This window comes from Acanthopagrus latus, chromosome 15 (assembly GCF_904848185.1).
Source record: "Acanthopagrus latus isolate v.2019 chromosome 15, fAcaLat1.1, whole genome shotgun sequence".
Taxonomy (NCBI): Eukaryota; Metazoa; Chordata; class Actinopteri; order Spariformes; family Sparidae; genus Acanthopagrus; species Acanthopagrus latus.
In genome coordinates, this window is record NC_051053.1 from 22192791 (window position 1) to 22214181 (window position 21391).

Sequence of the window (21391 nt, forward strand, 5' to 3'; positions counted from 1 at the left end):
GGTCTATTAAATGCCCTGGGTCATGTAAACACAAAGCTTATGTGGACCACTTTATTTAGTGTCCTTGTAAACAGTTAATTGGATTTAATAGATATCGGCCATGAAACCACTGCTACAGATCAAATGAACAAAAAGCAAAGTGGGCAACCGACTACGAACCAAGAAAGCCTCGTGTCTGTTCGCAGCAGATTAATAAGCGCACGCTATTAAATACATGAACATAAACTAAAACACCCACTGGTCTTATATTCACAATGAAGAAACAAAATGTAAAACGTTGCATTGATGCACATGCCCGAGCACATCCACAATCTCTCTGGAGTGAAGCAGCAGACAAACTAAATGAGCCAGTTTATTAATCATCCACTCAAAGTAGCTGATTGGCTCGCGGTGTATCCGTACGCTCATTGTCCACAGAGGACTGCTTTGCCTGAACTCTGCGTGAACTGCAGACCTCCCAAACAATCCTTGTTCATGAAGTCATGTTATTCAGGCACAATGGACTGACAAGAAGCACTGGCCTGGTACTGCTGCAGGTTACAAAAATAAGATCTCATGTTCTTTTTGCAACATTATGAACTTTCTCAGCAATTCTGCACTCTTAGCTGCAGAGTTGGTATTTGTTTTCAATGCTGAGTGTACTTGAATTATGCTTAAATGATTTCACATAGGAGTTAGAAGTTAATGATTGACAGCAACTATGATTTTGATAATTGAGCAAACTTTTCGATAATTATTCAGACACAAATCCCACACATATTGGAGTCTTACATTTAGGAATTTGCTTTTTTTTCCCTGCTTTATTTGCAGTAAATACAAATTGTCCGTCTGACTACAATGTCTCCATTTTTTTTTTTACAAATCATCTGTTGGCCAGACAAAAAAAGGGCAGAAACTAATGACTGTTTTCCTTTTAGTTTAATCTAACAAACAAAGTTTTTGGTAATTTGGTTTATAAAATGGAAAAAATCATGATGGTGAAAATGTGCTTTCTTAGAGAAGGTGATAATGTCGGATTTCTTGTTTGTTCCAACCAACTTGTTTTCAGTCCTGAACCCAAAAAAAGGTTCCAATAATGTGAAGTCAAGGATGAGCAGGAAAGTGTCACATTTGAGAAACCACAATTTTTCTGGGAGTCGTGCTTAAATAAATGATTTAAAAGGTTAATGGATTATGAAAAAAGTTCCTATTTTAAAATCTATTTAGTGACTAATTCTTGCAGATGAAATATAAAGAACTTGGGCTGAATGCTCAGAAAGTAAAGTCATTTTTCACTGAAACGTTAAGCAAAGAAAAAAAAAAGATTAAACAGATTTATCAATAATGTAACTCATTCTTGCTGCACACTCGAATGCCTCTTAGCTTTATTCTTCAGTCCACACACATTCACGTGCAATTCAGAGTCAATCCACCTGACTTTCAAGTTTTATTTCTTATACCAAGAGTAGAATCTGGAGCGATCGTGCCGAGGACGGGCAAATCAAAAGGCCCCATTCACCATCTGTACCTACAGTAAGAGCACCATGCAAATTTAAATTCTTAGTTTGAGGAGCTTTCATGAACAATTAAACAGGCTCTGACAAGTTAAGTACCAACAGACAGCCTAAAACTTGAGTTTGAGTTCATCTTGATTTTTCTGCTGTGTCCCGGATGTCCTTGCCATAATGGACCAGATGTTGGTACACTGCATGTTGTTCTGCAGCGCCTGAGTGTCCTCCTTGTATCTGCTTCCTGCCCACTTTCATGTGACATCACTGTCCCAGAGAAATGACAAACACTGAGTCGGCTGAGTCTTTAGGAAACATACCATCTTTACATTAGTGCCACTTAGTCACAATGCAGGCGAAAAGCAGCTTTAGTTCTGACTCCATCCCTGAACATGCTTATGTGTTATCTGTGTGGACAGATGTGCTATGAGGTTTTCGGTGAATGCACATGTATGCATCACTCTGGATTATCCTCATCTGCAGCCAGCAGTAAAAGCATCACATTGTTACAAACGCGCACCTAAGATAGCCATCAGCGCTGGTTACTCTCCCCTGCTCACTGACCTCCACATATTTTATGCCAAGTAATATTTATTTTACGGTGACTTTACCGGCAGACAGTATGAAACGGTCACTCTGTCTCTGATGAAAGAGCTGTGCACTCTGAACGGAGGAGAAACTGAAAGCGATGGCTGCACGTGCAAGTCTGCACATAAATACAAAGAAGAAGAAATATCTCAGGGCTGCGCCATATGTTGTTTTGATTCTGCAGAGTCCTACAGATGGTCGAAAATAGTGCTCCCTGTCAGAAAAACTATCACTTTCAGACATCTCTTCCTCTCTGAACGAGGCCCTCAGCTTTACTTAAGCCTGAATAATTTACGGTTGTGTTTTTTTCCTCCCTTTTTTGTTATTTTTCCCTCTACCGCTCTCCGTCTCTCATGTTCACAGGTTGCCGGGATTAAAGGGGTGTTCCTGTCAAATAAAGTTGTTGAGAACCAAGTGAAAACTTATATCACATACAACAAGGGGAGAGACTGGCGTCTTCTACAGGCTCCAACAACCGATCTCCAGGGAAATAAGGTCTATTGTGAACAGGTAAGTGGGCCACTGACGGGAGACAGAATCACTTGTTTGGATTCCCGTTATTTGCTCAGAAAAACACTACAATGGATGCTGCTGTGCTGTGGTCCTAGAGTGCAAACAACTGTGTATCACATAAACAGAATATGTCAGTAGCTGAAGAGATCGTTCATGTTATTTAAACTACTTTAAACTTTGTGTCGCAGTTGTGTTGAGTTAATATCAAATAATTTAAAGATAAAACAAAAGACTTCTGAACAAACAGGCCTGCAATTAATTATGGAAATGAAGATTGTTCACTATGGTAGTAAGTTACCATCATTTGTGAATAGTACATTTATAATTAATTCAACTACATTTGATAGTTATTTGACTATTTATACGCAATGAAATGCTTTATAAACAATTTATTAAGCAATTGTACAGGTTTATGAACATTACTTTACTTTACAATAAACAGTTGCTGAATGAATAGTTTATAAACGTGTGATTGGTTGTTAACAGTCAAATAACTTTTAACTTAAGTTTAATTCACCTTTTATTTAAGGTAGTTGTTATAAAACATACTGTAATACTTTTCTAAGGATCATCGTAAAATGTAATATTCTGTAATATATAACTGAATCATAACTATTGGTGTGAATGTAATGCAGTGAAGTGCAGTACTTAAATATGCAGTAGTGTGTTTTAAACATTTATATAAGCCTGGATGGAGCGTTTTTGTGTGTATATATCTTTAAGACTTTAGAGCCTGATGCAATCTAAGTGTTTTGAATGAAATTGTCACTTTCAAGACATGTGACTGAAGAAATGAGTTGTGATTTGTTTCATGAACATTAGAACAAAGGCAATAGCTTCCAGTTAAAGCCAAAGTCTTCAGGACTTCGAGTGTTTTCATATCGAGACTTTATCGCAGGTTTTCAGGTTTAAGGAAGTGTTTTCATATGATGCTCAGGTCATTTACAGGTCACAGGAGACGATGACACTAAAAGAGATAAATATTGATAAAGGAAAATAAAGAACAAATAACACGCACAAAAACCCGATCAACCATTCTATAAAAAGAAAATCTAAACAGAGGATGTTTTTTTTTACTTAATTCTTCTATTTCTATCTTGTTTTTGTCTTGTTTCACTTCCAGTCCATCACTGAGTCACTGTTTTCCTCTCTGCTTGGAGTCTTGGGCTGCTGTAACAAGTGAATTCCCTTGATGAATGATCAATAAAGTCTTATCTATCACTGCATCCACCCAGTCTGTTAAATCTGCAGCTGTAGCCTCAAGATTAATTCCGGAGGGTTTTTGACACATAAGTGAGCATAAATCTGGACTTTGGAATTGAACTTCCAGCATGAATTACCCCTCTTCAGTCTCGTTGTACGGAGACTCGATGGTGCGGGATAACATCAGTGTGTGGTGTTTTTGTTTTCCATGTTCAAATTGCTTTCCAAGATAATTAGCTGTCAAATAATGATCGATTCACAATTAATTCAGGAGAGTTATTGTGAAACCCTCGTGTTTCATTTTCACATTCTGAATTCGGTGGACTAATCTGCTTTTGTGTTTCGCAGCCGTACTGTTCGTTACATCTGCACCTGCACGTCTCGGAGAATCCTTACACCTCGGGAAACATTGTCAGCAAAGAGTCAGCCCCAGGAATTATAATAGCATCAGGTGAGGAGATTATTTGATTTGCACTTTGATTCGCACATCCATACTGCTGTTTATCCTCAATCGCATCCCTCAGCGCTCCCAATCAAATCTGTTCTTTACTTCTGTCTTTCCCAGCTAACGACAGTTTACACAATGAAATGAAATCAATCCTTCGTGCACCTCTCTTCCATGTTATAATAACAACATGTGTTTGAGGGAATGCTCCTTTAATGCCTTTTTGTACCCAGGTGTGGTTGGACCTGAGCTGACCAGCACTAACGTCAGTGTTTTCATCACATCTGATGCTGGAAACTCATGGAGAGAGGTACAGTAAGGACGACCGTGTGTACATTTTGTGCTACTTCTTATTCCTTTCCAGAGAACTCGTTTATATTCTCTCTTATCCCTGAAATTTCCCCCTCAATATAACGTACGGCAGAAAACTCGACTTTATCTCTGCATTATCAGAATGAAAAGCAGGTGAGCAAAACAAGGAATGTGATTCAGCTTCCAATGCCATCTTTCACTTTCTCCCACAGAAGAAGTAAAGAATTGTCGTTTTGACACTCAGCCTTGTGCGCGACACGCGTATCTGTGATCTGTAGAATAAATAAACCCAAAGATTTCTGCCCTCGGCTTAAGACGGCAGAAATCAACAAAGTGTGCAACGCTCGCTGCGGCTGAGATTCTCGTTGAGGTTTTCGGTTTGTTTGGCTTGTAGGCGTTAAGTATGCACGTTCTTTATGCTGTCACCGTAGACTTGAGTTTTTCTTTGGCTCGTCTCGTCTGCAGGTTTTTCAGGAAGAGTACAGCGTGTTTTTCCTGAATCAAGGAGGATCTCTGGTGGCCATCCGACACACACCTCTCCCAATTAGACATATTTGGTAAGACTCTCCGAGGAGTTGCCACATCTTTTTAGGGCCTATACTCAATCTTCAAACCAAGGAGTGAGACAGCTTTCCTGCCGAGGCTTTTCTCACTGAATGCAGCTCTATTTGTGGCTGGTCTGTCTGTGATCCAACCATTGTTCTCTCCCTCAGGCTGAGTTTTGATGAGGGCAGAAACTGGGACAAATATAGCTTCACCTCCTCTCCGCTCTATGTTGACGGGGTGCTGGGGGAGCCTGGAGAGGACACCCTCATCATGACGTAAGATTTGAAGGAAGCAGAAAAGAGCTCATGTGTTTTCTAGTCTTCCTAATTACTGCGCTGGGTGATTATGCATCACCCTGAAGAAGACTTAGAAGTGTACATAAATGTTCTTGAGTTTATTTAATGTGGTTTTGAAAGGGTTTCATGAGCCCCAGATGCAGAGGAGTTTCTTAACTCACAGAGGAACACAGATTAAAGTCAGCGCATTAAGATTACTCACAGTGAAGGTTTTCACACAACAGCTTTCTCTTTCTCCAGTCTGCCCTGTATACCAAATGTTTTGTAACAATTTTTTTTTGTTTTGTTTGTTTTTCTGACTTGTTTGTGCAGAATCTTTGGTCATTTCAGTCATCGATCTGAGTGGCAACTCGTCAAAATCGACTTCCGGTCCATTTTCCAACACCGCTGCACAGCCGATGATTACATGACGTGGCAGCTGCACAACGAGGTACGAGAATCCCGCCGCCACTCGACTGTTGATGACACCATTCAGTCGTTGATTAAACTCGAGTGAATTTCTTTGATTCAGTCGAACAATAAAAGCAAGATGGTTGAAAAACAAAAAGAAATGAAAGGGGAAGGGAACCTCTGAAATGTATATGATGCATTATTCATCACAGGGAGAAGTGTGCATCATGGGAATGAAGAGAATCTACCAAAAACTGAAAGCAAACGTTCGGTGTGTCAAGGCCAGAGAGCAGTATATTTCCCAGATGTCAGACTCCTGCCCTTGCACAGAGGCAGATTTTGAGTGGTGAGTTCCTTGCTCTGCAGCTACTCTGTTCACTTCATTAAATCCAATGCACAACACTTTATCAATCTCCAGAGGCACAGTCTGTGAAGCAAAACTAAGGCACAACAAGCGGAGTGCTGCAAGACTTATATTTTATAATTCACAACTTCTCAGTCTTATTTCAGTTACCTCTCTGGTGACCTGGGATGTTAAAACTATGACTTTAAAACAGGTATGAAGAATTTTGATGTTGAGACTGTGGTTATAATCAATATATTTTCTTTATCTATCTATATATATATTACAAGATGGTAAAGTCACATATTAATCATCAAACTGGTGTTCAGTGATCGTGCTTCATAAACAAAACTCTTATATCTCATCTGCTCATCCTCAGGCCAATGTAAAGATGGATAATGTTTCATTGTCCACGGTGTTGCAGCGTTCTCCTAAATCAGATTCAGAATTACTTTAATCATCCCCGAGGGGAACTGGTATATTATAGTTTCTCCTTAGAATAGAATAGAATAGAATAGAAATATCAGACTAAACTGCACTAAACTATAATGTGTGACAACTATATAAATAAATGTGATGTATTTACAAAAACAATAGAATTTCTGCTATAAATAGAGATGTAAGATGTGGGCCTAGTACTACTCTATAATTACAGTGTAGATAATAGCCGTTTTTACACTGGGCAGCAAGCTGCTAATTTGCCCGTCCTTTTTTGCGGCTCGGTCCTCAGATTTAGACAGAAGACGGTAAATTGGGGGTCTGTTTTTGTCTGCCAATTTGCCGCCTCGGAGGGTACACTTATTTCCGCCTCGACTGCTATCTAAACCCGAGGCGTCGATGTGCCGGCAATTGCGTGAGATGGGCAGAGGTGTCGATGACCTGCACTGTTGTGCGACCCAGCCGGGGAGTTTTAAAACCAGGAAACAGCTGATCACAGCAGTCAGTCCATCACTTCATCCGCAAACGTCAAGATGAACAACTGGACAGCCGCTGAGATCCGGGAGATGCAGCGTCTCCTCGGTCTCTGTAGCTGCTTGGTTGTGTCCACTTGTTGTTGTAGCGGAAAGCTACTAACGGTCGCTACTTTCAAATTAAAAGCCCACCGCTAAGAACCCAGTTCTAAACTCCAATGGGGTGCAATGTAAGGCTCTTATTTTGAAGACAAGTTCGTTGTCACTGTTCACTGCCCAAATTTGTGCTTCACCATGTCACATTTTTACGCCTACCCCAGTGGCGACTTTTGGAAAAGGAGGAATATTACACCTCCCTTTTAGAAAAACAAGACAGCACATTTGCTGCAAGGTAAAGGCGGCAATGTGCCTTGTCTACTTTCTATCTAAAAGCGGCTAGTGTTGACTTATAAAGCAGTATGTATTAGCTGACAGTTATTAACAGGATGACTAAATGTCACAAAAATGCTAATAAATGCTACATGAATGCTACTGTACATAATAGTGCACAACTGAAGTAGCTGGGGACTTGTTAAAACATGAAATATATATTTTTTTAACATATTTACAGCTTGTCCGGTGTAATCAAAGTCTGAACATCAGACATACATTGACAAGTCATCATCTAAACCATGTTTGCAGTTGAGCGTACTAACGCTTTTATCTTAGCAGCTATGGTGAAGATTTCAAATTAGTGTGGCATCTTGGAGCTACTAGAGGATTCCGCCAGACAAGCTGTGTGGAAGCATTTTAGATTTTTTTCCCCCCTTGTTTTGTTGTGTTTCAAAACAAGTCCCCAATGACTTTATTAGGAGAATGCTGCAAACACATTTTGCTGTGAAGCAATGTTGAAGAATGAAAGACATGTTTTGTGGACTGTGTAAATCGACCCACAGATAACGACTCCGTTCTCATATTTCGGTGAACTGTTCCTTTAAAACTTAAATCAGGGATTGTGTTAATTTTAACAGCATCATTTTGTAAAACATTAACGCTCCATCATCCCAACACAAGTGAACTTAAAGCATTTTGGTGAAAGCATGGAAGTTCAGTCCTCACAGTCACATATGTGATAGAAGTGCATCACTGCATATTTTCACATAAATCAACATAAATCAAAATGTCGGAATACAAATTTAATAAAAAATATACATGAGGCTATAGAATAAAATAGATTATAACACTGTGGTTGGCAGGAGCACAGCAAAAGTAGGATTATTAGGTGTAATGTAAACAAGTAGTGCAGTAATGAAGTGTACTATATACTGTATATTCAATGAGAACAGGTTATAGAATGAAGATATGAAATTAGAATATATTTACATATTGAAGATAACAAATGGCTCACTCACTTCTCTGATTCTCATTCTTTTATCTTCCTGATTTCACTGCTGGTGACTGAGCAGCGCTGACTCCCATATTAAACAAGCTTAACACCACTTTATTACTAAAAGCCTTATTAAACTTCCCACCTCTGGCTTTTCCCCGATCAGGATGAAAGCAATCTGACGGATCCCTTTGACTTTGCCAAGGTGTAATTATAGTTTGTGAAAAAGATGCACAATGCCTTTTGTGCTTGTTTGATCCATAAAACATCAAATCTCAAATACTCTGAGCTGCTGCTGCCGTGCGCTGAAAAAAAACTTTTCTCCAGTCCAGAAAACCTCTATTCACAGTGGGGATGCATCTATTGTGAATGATTCTGTTTGAGCCGAGTAATTTTATTTCGTATTTTCAATAAATGATAAATAATCTCGTTAACACCCCAGTGTTTCTCTCTCTTCTCTACTTGTTGTTCCAACTGAAACAGCGACTACGGGTTCGAGAGGAGGATTGATGGGAGCTGCACTCCGGCTTTCTGGTTTGTTCCTTCAGCAACATCTCGAGACTGCATCACGGGGGACAGCTTCCTTAACACCACCGGGTACACCTCATTCATCCTGCACTGACACGAGCGAAGGGAGTAGTGGCTGCACAAACACCCTTTGTTAAATCTGTAACTCAGCTTCCTGAAAATAAAATTACCTGCTGCCCTGCTGCAGTGGGAGGTATCTCAGCAAGTACTGAAGCTACTTGAGGATAGTTTTAAGGTGAAGATTTCCATTTTCTGCTGTTAAGTTATACTTCCACCCCACTACATTTATTCCACAGCTGGTGGTAGTAATTAATGTCCAAGTCAAGATTTGATATACAATACAATTGATAAGCATATCATATTCAACACATTGTGAATTTTTAAACCCTTTAAACTGACCTCTTCTAGTTTTGGCTTCTTGTCAGATTTCAGGTATCTACGTGTTAAATGACCACATTAACTGTATCTGGCTAAAGTCAGCAGAGCATTTCAACATTAAGAGACAAAACTCATGGACTGTGATTGTGATTAGATAGTTTGTGATATTATCTTTTGGCCGTATCACCCACCCGCCCTTTGTGAAGGATCTGAATATTCTGTGTGAAAGCGGTTTCTTTCACACAGAACAGACGGTGCTACTATGCACTATTTAAAGGTTTGACTGATGAAAAACTTGTACGTACATATTAAAATACTGCATATCAGTGAATCCCAAACAGGGATATGTGTACCACATCCTTGCTAAAGACTGTAGACACTGTGGAATTTCTGGAAGAAAAGAAAAGTCAAAACACAAAAAAACGATTAACAAATCTGTGTGTGACTGATCTTTATTATAATTACTCCTAAAATAATAAACGAACAACCAGCTACAGTCAGCCCACCGACTTTGTTTATTTGTGGCGGACCCTGCCTCCTTCAAAGCTTCTGGGGAACTTATTTTCCTCCGAGAACATCTTGTTTATTCAGTCATGAAAAAAGATAATGTTTCTGTATTATCACCTCATATATATCATGAATATTAAAATAATTCATTTTTATTTCCTTCTCCAAAAGGACTAACTGCTCCTTTAAGTAACATCAGGTTTGAAATCAGCTCAGATGAACTCATCTGTAACTGATGGCTGCTGTTGAAACAGGGCTGAAAATAGACAGAACCACAGTTATTTCTCTTGTGAATGTCCTCATGTGTTTTATGTCTTATTTCACACCTGTGTAGTGCTCATATGTGTCTTTTTGGGGTGTTTTAAATGACTTCCAGATATCGCAGGGCTTTGTCTAACAACTGCACTGAGGGAACGCTGTTGCAGTTCAGCCCCAGGCGACAAAAGTGCCCCAGTCAGGCCCCCCGGGGCCTCCAGCTCTTCACCAGCGAGGGAACACTGGTAGCAACGCTGGAGAGGAATGTCACTTTCTTGGTCTTCCTGGAAGAGGTGCTGACTTGACTCTCACAAAGCAACAGCACTGTGTATTACGGGCTGCATGCCTTTTTCTTGAGTGTGATCATGTGTTTATCGAGATGCTTTCGGAGGCGTAGCACGGAGGCTGGTGCACGAGCATGTCAAGTAAAAATGCAGTGACAAGGTCCACCACTTGACCTCGTTCTTGTACATATTATGGAAAATGCGCTCTGTTCTGTGTCGGCGAGGACACCGACAAACATACGAGGCTGCGCAGTGAGTGACAGGGTTTTGTTTTCCTTTTCCAAGGGTCTCAGCTCCACAACGAGTATCACGGTGGACTTTGGTGACGGGACCGCCATATCATACGTAAACATAAGCTCCATTGAGGACGGGGTCAAGCACATCTACAGTAAAGTCGGCATCTACCAGGTTTCTGCCACAGCGACCAACATGCTGGGCTTTGACAGGGTGATACTGTACCTGCACGTCACATGTGAGTCGAGAAAAAATCCTTTTATCAAAGTTTCTGCTCAAACATGAACATTCAACTGATTTTTCAACGTTTCTACATGACAACATTTGTTCTTCCACTATACTTTTCTAAATTCATTGTTATTGTTTTAAAATAAAGGGTATTTTTTATATTAAATCATGACTTTTACAATCTGAGGTGTGCATAACGAAGCAAGTTCAACATACCCAGGTTATGTTTCCGTTGCCAGGGCTTCCAGCAGCACAACAGAATATGTTATGAAAGAAGAGCAAACTACAATGTTTGACGAACACAAAGAAGTTAAACACATAACGCAGGCTAAAAATTAACACAGTGACAGCGGCCAATTACATGATGGACAGCTGAGAAAAAGAAAAAAAAAAACACAGACTGTGTGAACGTGTTAATTAAGAGGCTGACAATATCACTGCTCCACCATTAGGGCAAAAGTAGATCATCTGACTATAATTACATTTGTGTATTCAATTTAATTAATATGCTGCTTATATGTAGGCTATTATTATGGTGTTCATTGCAGCTTTTGTTTCATTCTTTCAGCCGCAACCTTTTTTGCTAAAATCTCAAACGAACTTGGGAGCAGATAAAAGATAAATATAAAAACATAATTCAAAGATGAACTTTCATATCTTGCAGAAAGTACAAGGCTATAGTGCTTCAATCAGCCTCTGTTGTAAAACATCTGTGGGGCTAAAGCACAATGTAATGGCTCTGACATCGCCTGCAGCCAACAAGAGGAAAAAGATGAATGGAGATGACACGGGGGGCCCGCCTCCACAGGTGTATACCATCACGATTTGCATACTAAGCTCGGCGGCATCCTCTACGAGTGATTATACCGTTTTCCAGAGAACTGATTGGTTGGTGCTTTTATGTGTGTTTTTTTCTGTTATCTCGAATGCAACCTGCTCTGGAGCAGGCTAGATGTGCAGCGTAAGTTACAATGGCAATGTAACACAAGTTGCTACACCAAAAAAACTGAGAATTAACCGTGAAGTTACGTCACTAAGAAGTCCTGATTGATAGTAGAAGCCTTTGAAATATTGAAAAACACAGTTGAAACATACAAAATACACAAGAAGCCAAAACAAAGCAGCTATGGTTATAAGGGTCTATTATCTAAGGAGGGTGTTCATAAATGTCTTCCTTTTATGAACAAAAATATTTGTTGTAATTTTTTTTCCAAAATGTAAATCTCCATTTTCTTGCCACTGATCTATACCAGGGGGTTCAGTCTAGTATCCCAACCCACACGGCACTTATGCACTGAAGATATCCTTGATAAACAGCAGCTACGATCCTCGGACGAGGGCCTGAAAATTGTTTCAGTTGTTTCTTTTTTACTCTATCGATGGTGATATGTTGTGGTTTCTTTCTCGTCATTGGTTTCATGATATTTCAGTGACAAACAGGTGGCTGTAACATATCAAGTAAAGACAGGGAAGAAGGAGATTGTGAGCATTTCAACACATATTCAAACAAAACACGTTTCAAAATGATCAAAAAAATGGCTTTGCAAATGTTTTATGAAGACCCGAATGCATTCAGCACAGTTGTTGTACCTCGAAAATACACTCAGTGCATTTTTGTGATGATTAATATCTTGGTTGAATATTAATCATTACCACTGACACAATCATTTATATTTCAGGGTCCACTCCAAGTTGTAATCTGTATCATTTCAAAACAGCTGTGTAAGCCTCCTTCACCTTCACACTATAAGCTTTTTTTTTTCTTTATACTTCATCACAGCTAATCATAGACGACAAGATCCAACAGGCTTGAAATAGGTCAAAACACTTGTGAGCCCTCAGAGAGAAAAGAAATAGTACAAAACACTTGGCAAATACGCTCATGACTCTTCTGTACCTTCCGAATGGCTCATTAAAATGAGACTCAATCCAAAAATCCCCATCCAAAGTTTTGAGTGTTCCTCGCCCAGCGTAGGCGTAAAAGATGGCTGTTTGTTGTCTCGTCATTGACGGAGAAGGGCAGCGGTGGTCAGCTTGGATTCGGCTCATTATAATGGAGACCGTTGGTGACATTTTCACTGCGGCAAAAACATCTACAAACACTTGTCGAGCTGCTCCCACATTGCAATCAACTCCGCTGTCCGTCTGTCTGTCCGCCGTGTTCCAGACACTCATTGTTGTGCCTGAATATGGCCGAAAATGTGGCTTGTCTTGGACATTTGAGCATCATGAAAGCGGCATTTGGCCATTATTCTCGTTTTTTGTTTTTTCTCATGTTTTCTCTCCAAAAGGTCAACTGGAGCAAGTCCAGCTCTCGGCTCCTTCTGTGGTCGTGAAGAACAAAGCGGTGAACCTCACGACAGTTTTACGCCCCAGCAATGTGGGGACGGTCATCTTCTACTGGTGGTTTGACAACAAAACAGAGGCGAGTCTTATTTTCTCATTTCCCAACAATGCAGCCTATTAACCAAATGACCTGACAGATTCACAGTACATCTCTGTGTGTCTCTGGTGTCTTTCAGCCTGTCGTGACCCTGGACGGAGCGATGTCCTTCACTTTCTCAAAGGAGGGAAGTCACACTGTCAGCGTCCAGGCGGCAGTGGGAAACACTGTCCTTCAGGATCAAATGGCTGTGGCAGTTTACGGTAAATCTTATATACACATTTTTATTTTACTCTCGCTGTAATCCTTGTCGTCATTTAACTTTCAGTCAGTTTAATAGTTAGCAACCCTTCCTCTCGTCACCAGACATATGAGCAAACAGACAGGACCGCCTCGCGTCTCGATTGGATAAAGTGGGCAGGGATACCAGAACATTTATTTTCTATTTTAAAGCGAGAAGAACAGACCAAAGACTGCACAACAGTGATTACTGTTGGAATACAGAGCTATTCAACACTTATTTTATATGAATATGAATATATCACTCACAGCAGCTGTAAACAGACTTGAAATTTAACAATTAAAGGGAAATTCCAGTGTTTTAAATCTGGGACCCATATTTACATGTTTCAGTGTGTAAATGATTCGTAACATTTTGGAATCGCTCCTGTCGATCACCTCAGCTGCCAGCCGCAACACAGCTGCCACGGGTGCGATGTAATCCCTTGGTGCAACTGCAGCTGTCAAAGTTATGTCTAATAAAAGTGGTTTTATTTGCCGCTGACAGGCTGAGGTCGTTAATCTAAGTTTCTGACAACATTCTGATTCATACGATTTCTACAGAGATAGACCTTTTCGTAACCAGAAAGCAGAAGGGCTCGCTCAAAAAGAAATCTACCGAGAGGTGAGCTATGAAGACACGATGGTGGAAACATGAGTCAAAGCTGAAGAGAGGAGTTTGGACCTCACCTAGAGGAACTGCTAACGAGAATTTATTTGCAAAGTCAAGACTATTTAACCGATTGTGACGATGGAGGTGAGGCGACAACTGTAAACAACTCAGCTCGCTAGATTTCAGAAAAGAGACTCGTCCTTGAGCGAGACTGGTGCTTCTGCTAACAAAAAGGTCGATCTGCTCAGGATTCATTTAAATAATGTTAAAGGTCACGAGAGGAAGCTGAGGGCTCTAGAAAAGTGGACCTTGTAATTAAAATTGCTTTGTTAAGCGGCTACTTTCGAGGTCGAGAGTGTCATATTTTGTTTGTACTTTGAATGAAGCCTGTGAAATCACACAGCTATTCACTTCTGTCGGCATTCATGCAGAGAAATCATCTTATTTTCTAAATGTAAGATTCATAGAGTATATTTTTGTCTTTATTATAGACACATATTACAACACACAGAACTAGGACCTAACCAAGGCCAGCCCGTTCTCACCTTACAAAAGGAATAACATTTCATAAACGTCCTCTGGCTTCACTTTGATGTCTGCAAAATAGTGGATGTAGTGAAAAGTAGTGCACTAGTAGCCGCCAGTACCGTGAGATCAATATAATGTATTTCATCATGGGAACGGTGTGTCTGCTCTGGTAGCATCTATTATACAAAGTCAAGGATTTAGTGACTGATAATGATGCAAAATTAAGGCAGAAGGTCACAGGACCAAAACATATCCCTTTAGCTTCTTACAGCACCAGGAGAGAAAAGAAAAGCATTCATCTAATGCATCTTTGCATAAGATAAATCCAGCGCTTCTCAGATGAATCTTTTCATGTTATGCAAAGATAAATCAGATTCATGTTATGCAAAGACGTGTAAGACGAATGGGTTATAAAATGCAGCATCTTAAAATGAGTCAACTGAACTCGTAAATCATACAAACATTTATGAACTTGAGGATGTTTCCAGCGCTCTCCGTCCTCTTCGATTTGGCATTCACGCTGCCAGCCTCCATATTTTCTGCTGAGGACACAGAATTGCCTCTGTAAAGGCGACCTCACAGTCAGGGTCAGGGCTATTTTAAGTTGCTGAGGGGATTTTGACAGGAGAAAGGTCTAAATTAGATCTCTGTCTGGATTGCAGATTATTTCCGGTCACATGTTTTGGCCTTTTCCTCTAATTTGGACGAGCTGAACCCCGGGGTGTCTGAGTGGAGGGAGGACGTCGGCAGAGTGGTGAAGAGCTCCATGGTTCAGGTCAGTTGAGCAGCTCCCAGATAACGTGACACAATCGGGGACGAAGTAAACTCAAGAAGACCCTCTTCAGATTTGGCAATTAGTAGCTTTGTTCTAGCCTAGAGAGAAAAAAAAGATAACTCTGTGCGGTGAGCTCGCGATACTTCCATTCTCGGTTGTGCTGCAGTTGTAATGTACGCGTGTGGTTGTGTGTCAAGTGGTGCACTCGGCTGCTTGCGCTGTCTCTGACCTCACTGTGTAATTAGTTGTTAACCTCTACGCACTGACATGGCACATCACCCAAAATCATTACTACCAGTACAAGCTTTCAGCTGAACTTGTCAAAGAGCTAAAGGGCGGTAAAAGCACCGCCATGACAGCTACCGCTTGCTCTTTAAAGAGTTGAATGCCATTACATCGAAAGAACGCCGAAAACCTCAAGTGCCGAGAGTCTAACGGCGGTTAAGTGCGCCTGGTCTTGTCGAGAATGCGGCAGGTTATGTAAAAGACCTGGATACCGAGCTCTATATATATCCTACAGTAGCCCTCAGTATGAAACATTCACTTTGACCTTCTGTCTTGTCAGATAGGGCCACAGTTTACACCAGGAAGCTGACAGGAGACCTCTGGTTATGGCGTAAATGCACTAAAAGCCCTGGCATTTACCAAAGACTGTCAAATTGAACTTGCATGTTTTAGCTGATCCGTGCATTACATCTTGACAGTGACTGGTACTTAGGCAAACGATATATGAAGCGGGAGGCCAAAGGTATTTACTCAATGATCATGTTTCAGGGCCAGGACACAGACTTTCACCCCGAACAGTGTCAATTAAAAAAAAAAAAAACCTTTTTAATGAGTTTTTGTTTGTTGTTCACTAAAGGTCACAGGAATCAGTCAGGATCAGCTGCTGGTCACGGTGCTCCCAGGTTTACCCACCACGGCCGAGATTTTCATCGTGCCCGAGAAGAGGTCGAGACACGGAGGCATGGATGAAAAGTGGGCGCACCTGGATCAGGTAGCGTCTTCTCACATCATTTTAACGGTGCCTGGCAGATGCTCAGTGAAATGTGGTTTTCTGTGATAATTAAAAACGGCACGAAAGTAAGCTGAGGAAGTCAAGAGAGTGTCTCTGGAGACAGCCTCCCTGGAGAATATGTCCTTTACTTTACAGTGTCATACAACACTATTGAGTCAGTTTAAGCCCTTTTGTTGGATTAACAAGACGGCGCATTTCATCGTGTTTTCTCTCACCGCAAGGTTATCTGCTTTTGCAGAAATTTTAGTTTTTACATAATTTCAAGGTAAATGAGTGGGCTGACACAAGAACCGCAGTATGTGTACAGTGAGAACAGTTTACCACACTGTGAAAACTGACAAAGTGAGTTTACTTAAAAACATCAAGGAAACTGATTACCTCAGAATTAGCAAGTAGAGTTTAAGGTTGTTAAACTTTACAGTTTAATTTAAATTTAATAGTCTACTATTACACACTGGAGCCTACTATTTACACACTGTGCAGTATATTTTCTACATATTGTTCACATCCTCGTCTTAAATGATCAAAAACTCTTCATGAGACAACAGTTAGATGTGAAAACATTCAGAGGGGAGCGACAGAGAAGGCTGACAGAGGGAGGCAGCAGGAGGAGAAACAATATAAAGACCTGGAAACTGCTCTCACAGTGGTGGATTGAGGGTTCGAACAACACAAATCGAAAATTGTGATTGTTGGAACAGTGACACAAACAGGTTCACTTGACTTGGACCCAAGGGAAATGTATTTATCATTTATAATATTTACATTTATAGTAGATATCAGTAGTTTGGTTCTGGTCTAGTTCCTGTTCGCACTGATTTTCTACAAACAAACCGGGAGAAGTAAACACAAGTCATAAAGACTGACACGTTACTTAATGATTCAACAGTTTTGGCATCCGGCATCAGTTGCACATCATCATTCCTCACGTGGGGAAATCAAACTTCACAGCAGTTTCTGCAGCTCTTTAATGCTTCTGATGTGTATTTATTTTCTTTGGCATCACAAGTTTGCAGAGAAATTACTGGACTACAAAACGACCACATGTTGTAAATAATGACTAACAAGACGGAGGGAACAGGAATCTTATTGTACAATAATAAATCACACTGTGGGACAGCTGTCACACACTATTTAATGGACTTTAATGGACTGACAAAGTACATGGAGTAAGACACAGCACAGCAACTTTAACAACTTTTGACTTATTCTACAGGGAAAATTGTGTACGAGCTGACGCGTGTACATGTTTCTATGAAATATTTAACATGCAGGTCAAACAGAAGGACCCAAAGAACCGTCTGATCCTGTTCACCACCTTTAATAAAAGAGCTGCTGCAGCAAACAAAACCATTTACAACAACAGTGTAAACATCACTCACACTGAACCATGGTCATAATTGTTGTCTGTACTATCCATGATGTTTATTCATCATTGTGTAAATCATGATTTACTACCAAGTGAAGCTAAAGGCACAAATTTCCACATTTTTTTTTTTTTTTGGATGCTTGGCTGAAGATTGATTATAAGATTGCTTCATGAACAGTTCACAATCAGATGATGGATTAATTGTAATTAGCTTTTGAGATTGTTTGAGATTGCTTTCACACCACAAATGAACCGCACCAGGTTCCCCATGGAAGTGGACCGGGACCCACCTTTGCGAGCAGTCCCTGTCTGAACGAAAAACTGCAACAACCCCGGAAAATGCACCAGTGTCCATTTTAACCAAACCAAACAGGATGGGTGTGTGTGTGTGTGTGTGTGTGTGTGTGTGTGTTTGATGATAAAATCACTATTTCCGTTAATGGAGTTTGGTGGATTTGGCGAGAGCGACACAGCTGCTGTTTCTGGTTCAACAACAAACTTTTTACTTTAGAGCAGAAAGGGAAACATCTCTTAAGAGACTTTTTCCACGATGCTGTCAGACACTTAGAGCAACAATCTGATGAGCTCTGTGAAGTGGCTGCCAGCTGAGGCCATCTACTGGACTGACTCCAAAACTTCTTGTACCTATTAGTCATTTATACACCAAAAATATGTAAACAAGGTGTAACAATATCTGAATTCCCCTTTCAGATAAAAGTGAATTTTCTCCCAACAATTTATTTCATTGACAGCTGGAGTCCAGTCGTCCTTCGTTAGAGGACTCGCCTGCAGAACTTTCTTGCTCGTGGCCAAAAGCGTCCTGTGCCATGAGTTTATCCCGGATTTCACCCTGAGATAATTTAACAAAAGAGCAGTCAGCTTCTATTTCCAGATATTTTCATCAACTCTTTGGAGTCTGGAGCCAAAATGAAAACAAAAAAATGAAAATGAAAATGGTTTTGTCCCAGAGAAACCCTTTTGTATACATGTCACTGTCTGGATTGTATCAGATATCTCTGCAGTCTTCTTCAATCATCTCCAATTCATCAATTTCTCTTCGACACAGACAGATTTATTTTCAGACTTTCGTATTCCATCAATTATCCCGATATTAGACGTCTGCTATCTTTAATCTCATGCGCTGAAGAATACGTCGACCACGTTAGCTTTAATAGCTTCAGATTGTTTGTTTTCTTTACTGAAGAAGTCTCTGACCTGAAGAACATTCTTCAAAGACATCTTAAAGTCACTTTACTCAAAGTGAGTGAGCAGCGTTATAGAAGTGCAGTGAACAGACAGCTTCTTATCTCTACGTGGGAGGTTGTTAGCACGCACTTTTTGTTGATTGTTTGTTTGTTTATATCCCCTGGCCCAGTTTTCCTTTTATTTATTTGAAATACAAAAATCTCTTTTTATGAGAGGTTAAAAGTCAAACTTACTTTGCATGAAAACGTTTATTATTTATTTTCCCACTTCTTTAATAAAGCGTTTAACATTTTTACATGCATTTAAAGCAGTTCCTCTACCTTCCAGGCAGCCTCTGGTTATTTCAGCTGCGGTATGAACTTAAAGTCGTTTTTTTGGGTGAGAGCAATACATCACAATGAGCATCATGTCCGCATTTATTTCTGTCAAAGTTACATTATCGTTGAATGGTAACACAGTTTTAAGTGCAGCTTTATGCGGAAAGCCTGCACTCCGTTGTCACGGAACAATAAGGTTACCTTTGACAAAAATAAATGTCGACATGATGCTCATGGTGATGGATTACTGAAGTCAGCCAAGTTTAAAGCCTCTGCAAATGTATTTTCATATCACGGTAAAATAAATGGACGGTGCTGGCTGCACGGTGGGTTGCGGGAACACTGTGTTATTCCTCTGGAAAGGTCAGTGGTAATGAAGAATGTACATTTTTGTGGTAATTGGGGTAAAAGATGCAGACACTGTGGTGTGGTTCATTAAGTGGCGTACAGAAAGAACAAGAGGAATATTTTCTGGAGCTCCGCTGTCATTAGCATGCAGACACATAGAGCCCATTTCATCTCCCCCTGCTCCTTTAATTACCAGATTGTAGAGTAAAGCCCTACAAATTCCCTGAGTCATTCAATCCAAGAACTGCTTCTGAATTCGACTGCATTTGTAGTTTTATAATGGTTTAATTTTGCAACACGCACTTAAATTGTTAATTTGAGTTTGTTTCCCAAAAAACACTCACTGTATCACAGAAGCTCATTTAAAAAAAATGGGATTTTGTGTCTCTATCGCTCGAGTGCTAAATGATTTAATGCTCCCACACATGCACTCTTGTATTTCCGTCGCCCCTGAAGAGCAAAGCACAATGTCGACACTAGAGGGCAATGTCTTCCCGCGCAAAGGCAGTGAAACAGCACCCGTCAGAGCACTGAATTAATAACATTCACACAGCATCAGCACCATACATGAGGAAGTTTAGAGTTTTGCCTAATCCGTCAGATAATAACAACAACGTCATAATCATTCCGAGCCACCATGCGTCATGGTTGTTATTATTCTCTCACAGCAAAAAAAAATAATCCTGGATCTTCCGAACAGATCTCTTATCATGTCACAGAAAGCAATTAAACATGTAAACAATATAATAACAGGGATGTTTTTTAAAAAGCACGGGCTAGGACAGCTCATTTATTCATCATAACGGAGAGGAGCTCCGTGTATCACAAGTAAACATAAATCTGCCGGCTCACAGACAGTCTTGAACCAAGTTAATAGGTATTTAATTACGTTGATGCATCATATAATTGGCACCAGCGAGAAAAGGAGGCAAACTGGGGCAGGCGGCCTGGATTGGGAATTAAAGAGATGTATTTATCTAAAGCCTGTCTGATTACCTGGCAGAACCTCACAGACAATAGGGTAATAAATCTTCAGTTCACTGTTCTCATCTCCAGTGAATGACTTGCAATGTGGATGCATTAAGTGAGCGGCTGCCAATACACACACACACACACACACGTGCTTGGTGGGCAAGTGTATGTGTGGAGCAGCTTATTAAAATGTGTAATAGATTTACTGACCCTGATATGCCACTAGAACAAAAAGTAATTATTCATACTGTGTAGAGCAGTCTAATTTTAACCAGTGGAAAGATTTTAGAAAGAGCGAGATGGAATTAGTGAGGCATGGCTAAGGACTCAAATGGGCTCTGCGAAGGCATTTTGGTCTCTTGTTAAATGACTGCTTCATCTAGGTGTGAAAAGCAGGGGAACTTGAGGCACTTGGGGGCTAAAAAAAATTAAAACCGCAATTTTATGATATTAGAATGTTTCCGAAAGTTGCGCCTCATCGAGCCTTTTAAATCACAGATTTTTTTATTTTATTTTTTTACTAAAACAAAACAACAGGTGAAAGATCCCCATAAATATCGGAGGATTAATTTTTTTTCTTTCTAAATGTCAGTGCTGCGCCGTGAGCAGACTGCTGGTAGATTGCTGATAGGGTCTCCATTGGTATTAAAAGCCCCACCAGGTTTTCAGAACAGCAGGTTGGGTTTTTCTGTGTCATATCAACGTTTGCTCCTCTTTAGAAGGAAGCAAAAATTCTGATTCATAATTCAGGCTGTTGGATGAAATGACT

At 40.2% G+C, this 21391-nt stretch overlaps 1 protein-coding gene across 4 annotated transcripts in view; it reads left to right on the forward strand.

Annotated features, from left to right (window-relative positions):
* The window catches only part of LOC119033422 (VPS10 domain-containing receptor SorCS1-like), a 141439-nt gene that overhangs the window by 112280 nt on the left and 7768 nt on the right, over positions 1-21391 (forward strand). For all 4 annotated transcript variants that reach the window (XM_037123475.1, XM_037123476.1, XM_037123477.1 and 1 more), the window contains 14 exons: positions 2439-2585; positions 4140-4242; positions 4470-4546; positions 5014-5105; positions 5262-5369; positions 5703-5820; positions 5993-6126; positions 8884-8997; positions 10190-10361; positions 10638-10824; positions 13106-13239; positions 13337-13460; positions 15280-15392; positions 16255-16389. In XM_037123475.1, the coding sequence (XP_036979370.1) occupies positions 2439-2585; positions 4140-4242; positions 4470-4546; positions 5014-5105; positions 5262-5369; positions 5703-5820; positions 5993-6126; positions 8884-8997; positions 10190-10361; positions 10638-10824; positions 13106-13239; positions 13337-13460; positions 15280-15392; positions 16255-16389 (1758 nt within the window). The remainder of the gene's footprint in view (positions 1-2438; positions 2586-4139; positions 4243-4469; positions 4547-5013; positions 5106-5261; positions 5370-5702; positions 5821-5992; positions 6127-8883; positions 8998-10189; positions 10362-10637; positions 10825-13105; positions 13240-13336; positions 13461-15279; positions 15393-16254; positions 16390-21391) is intronic.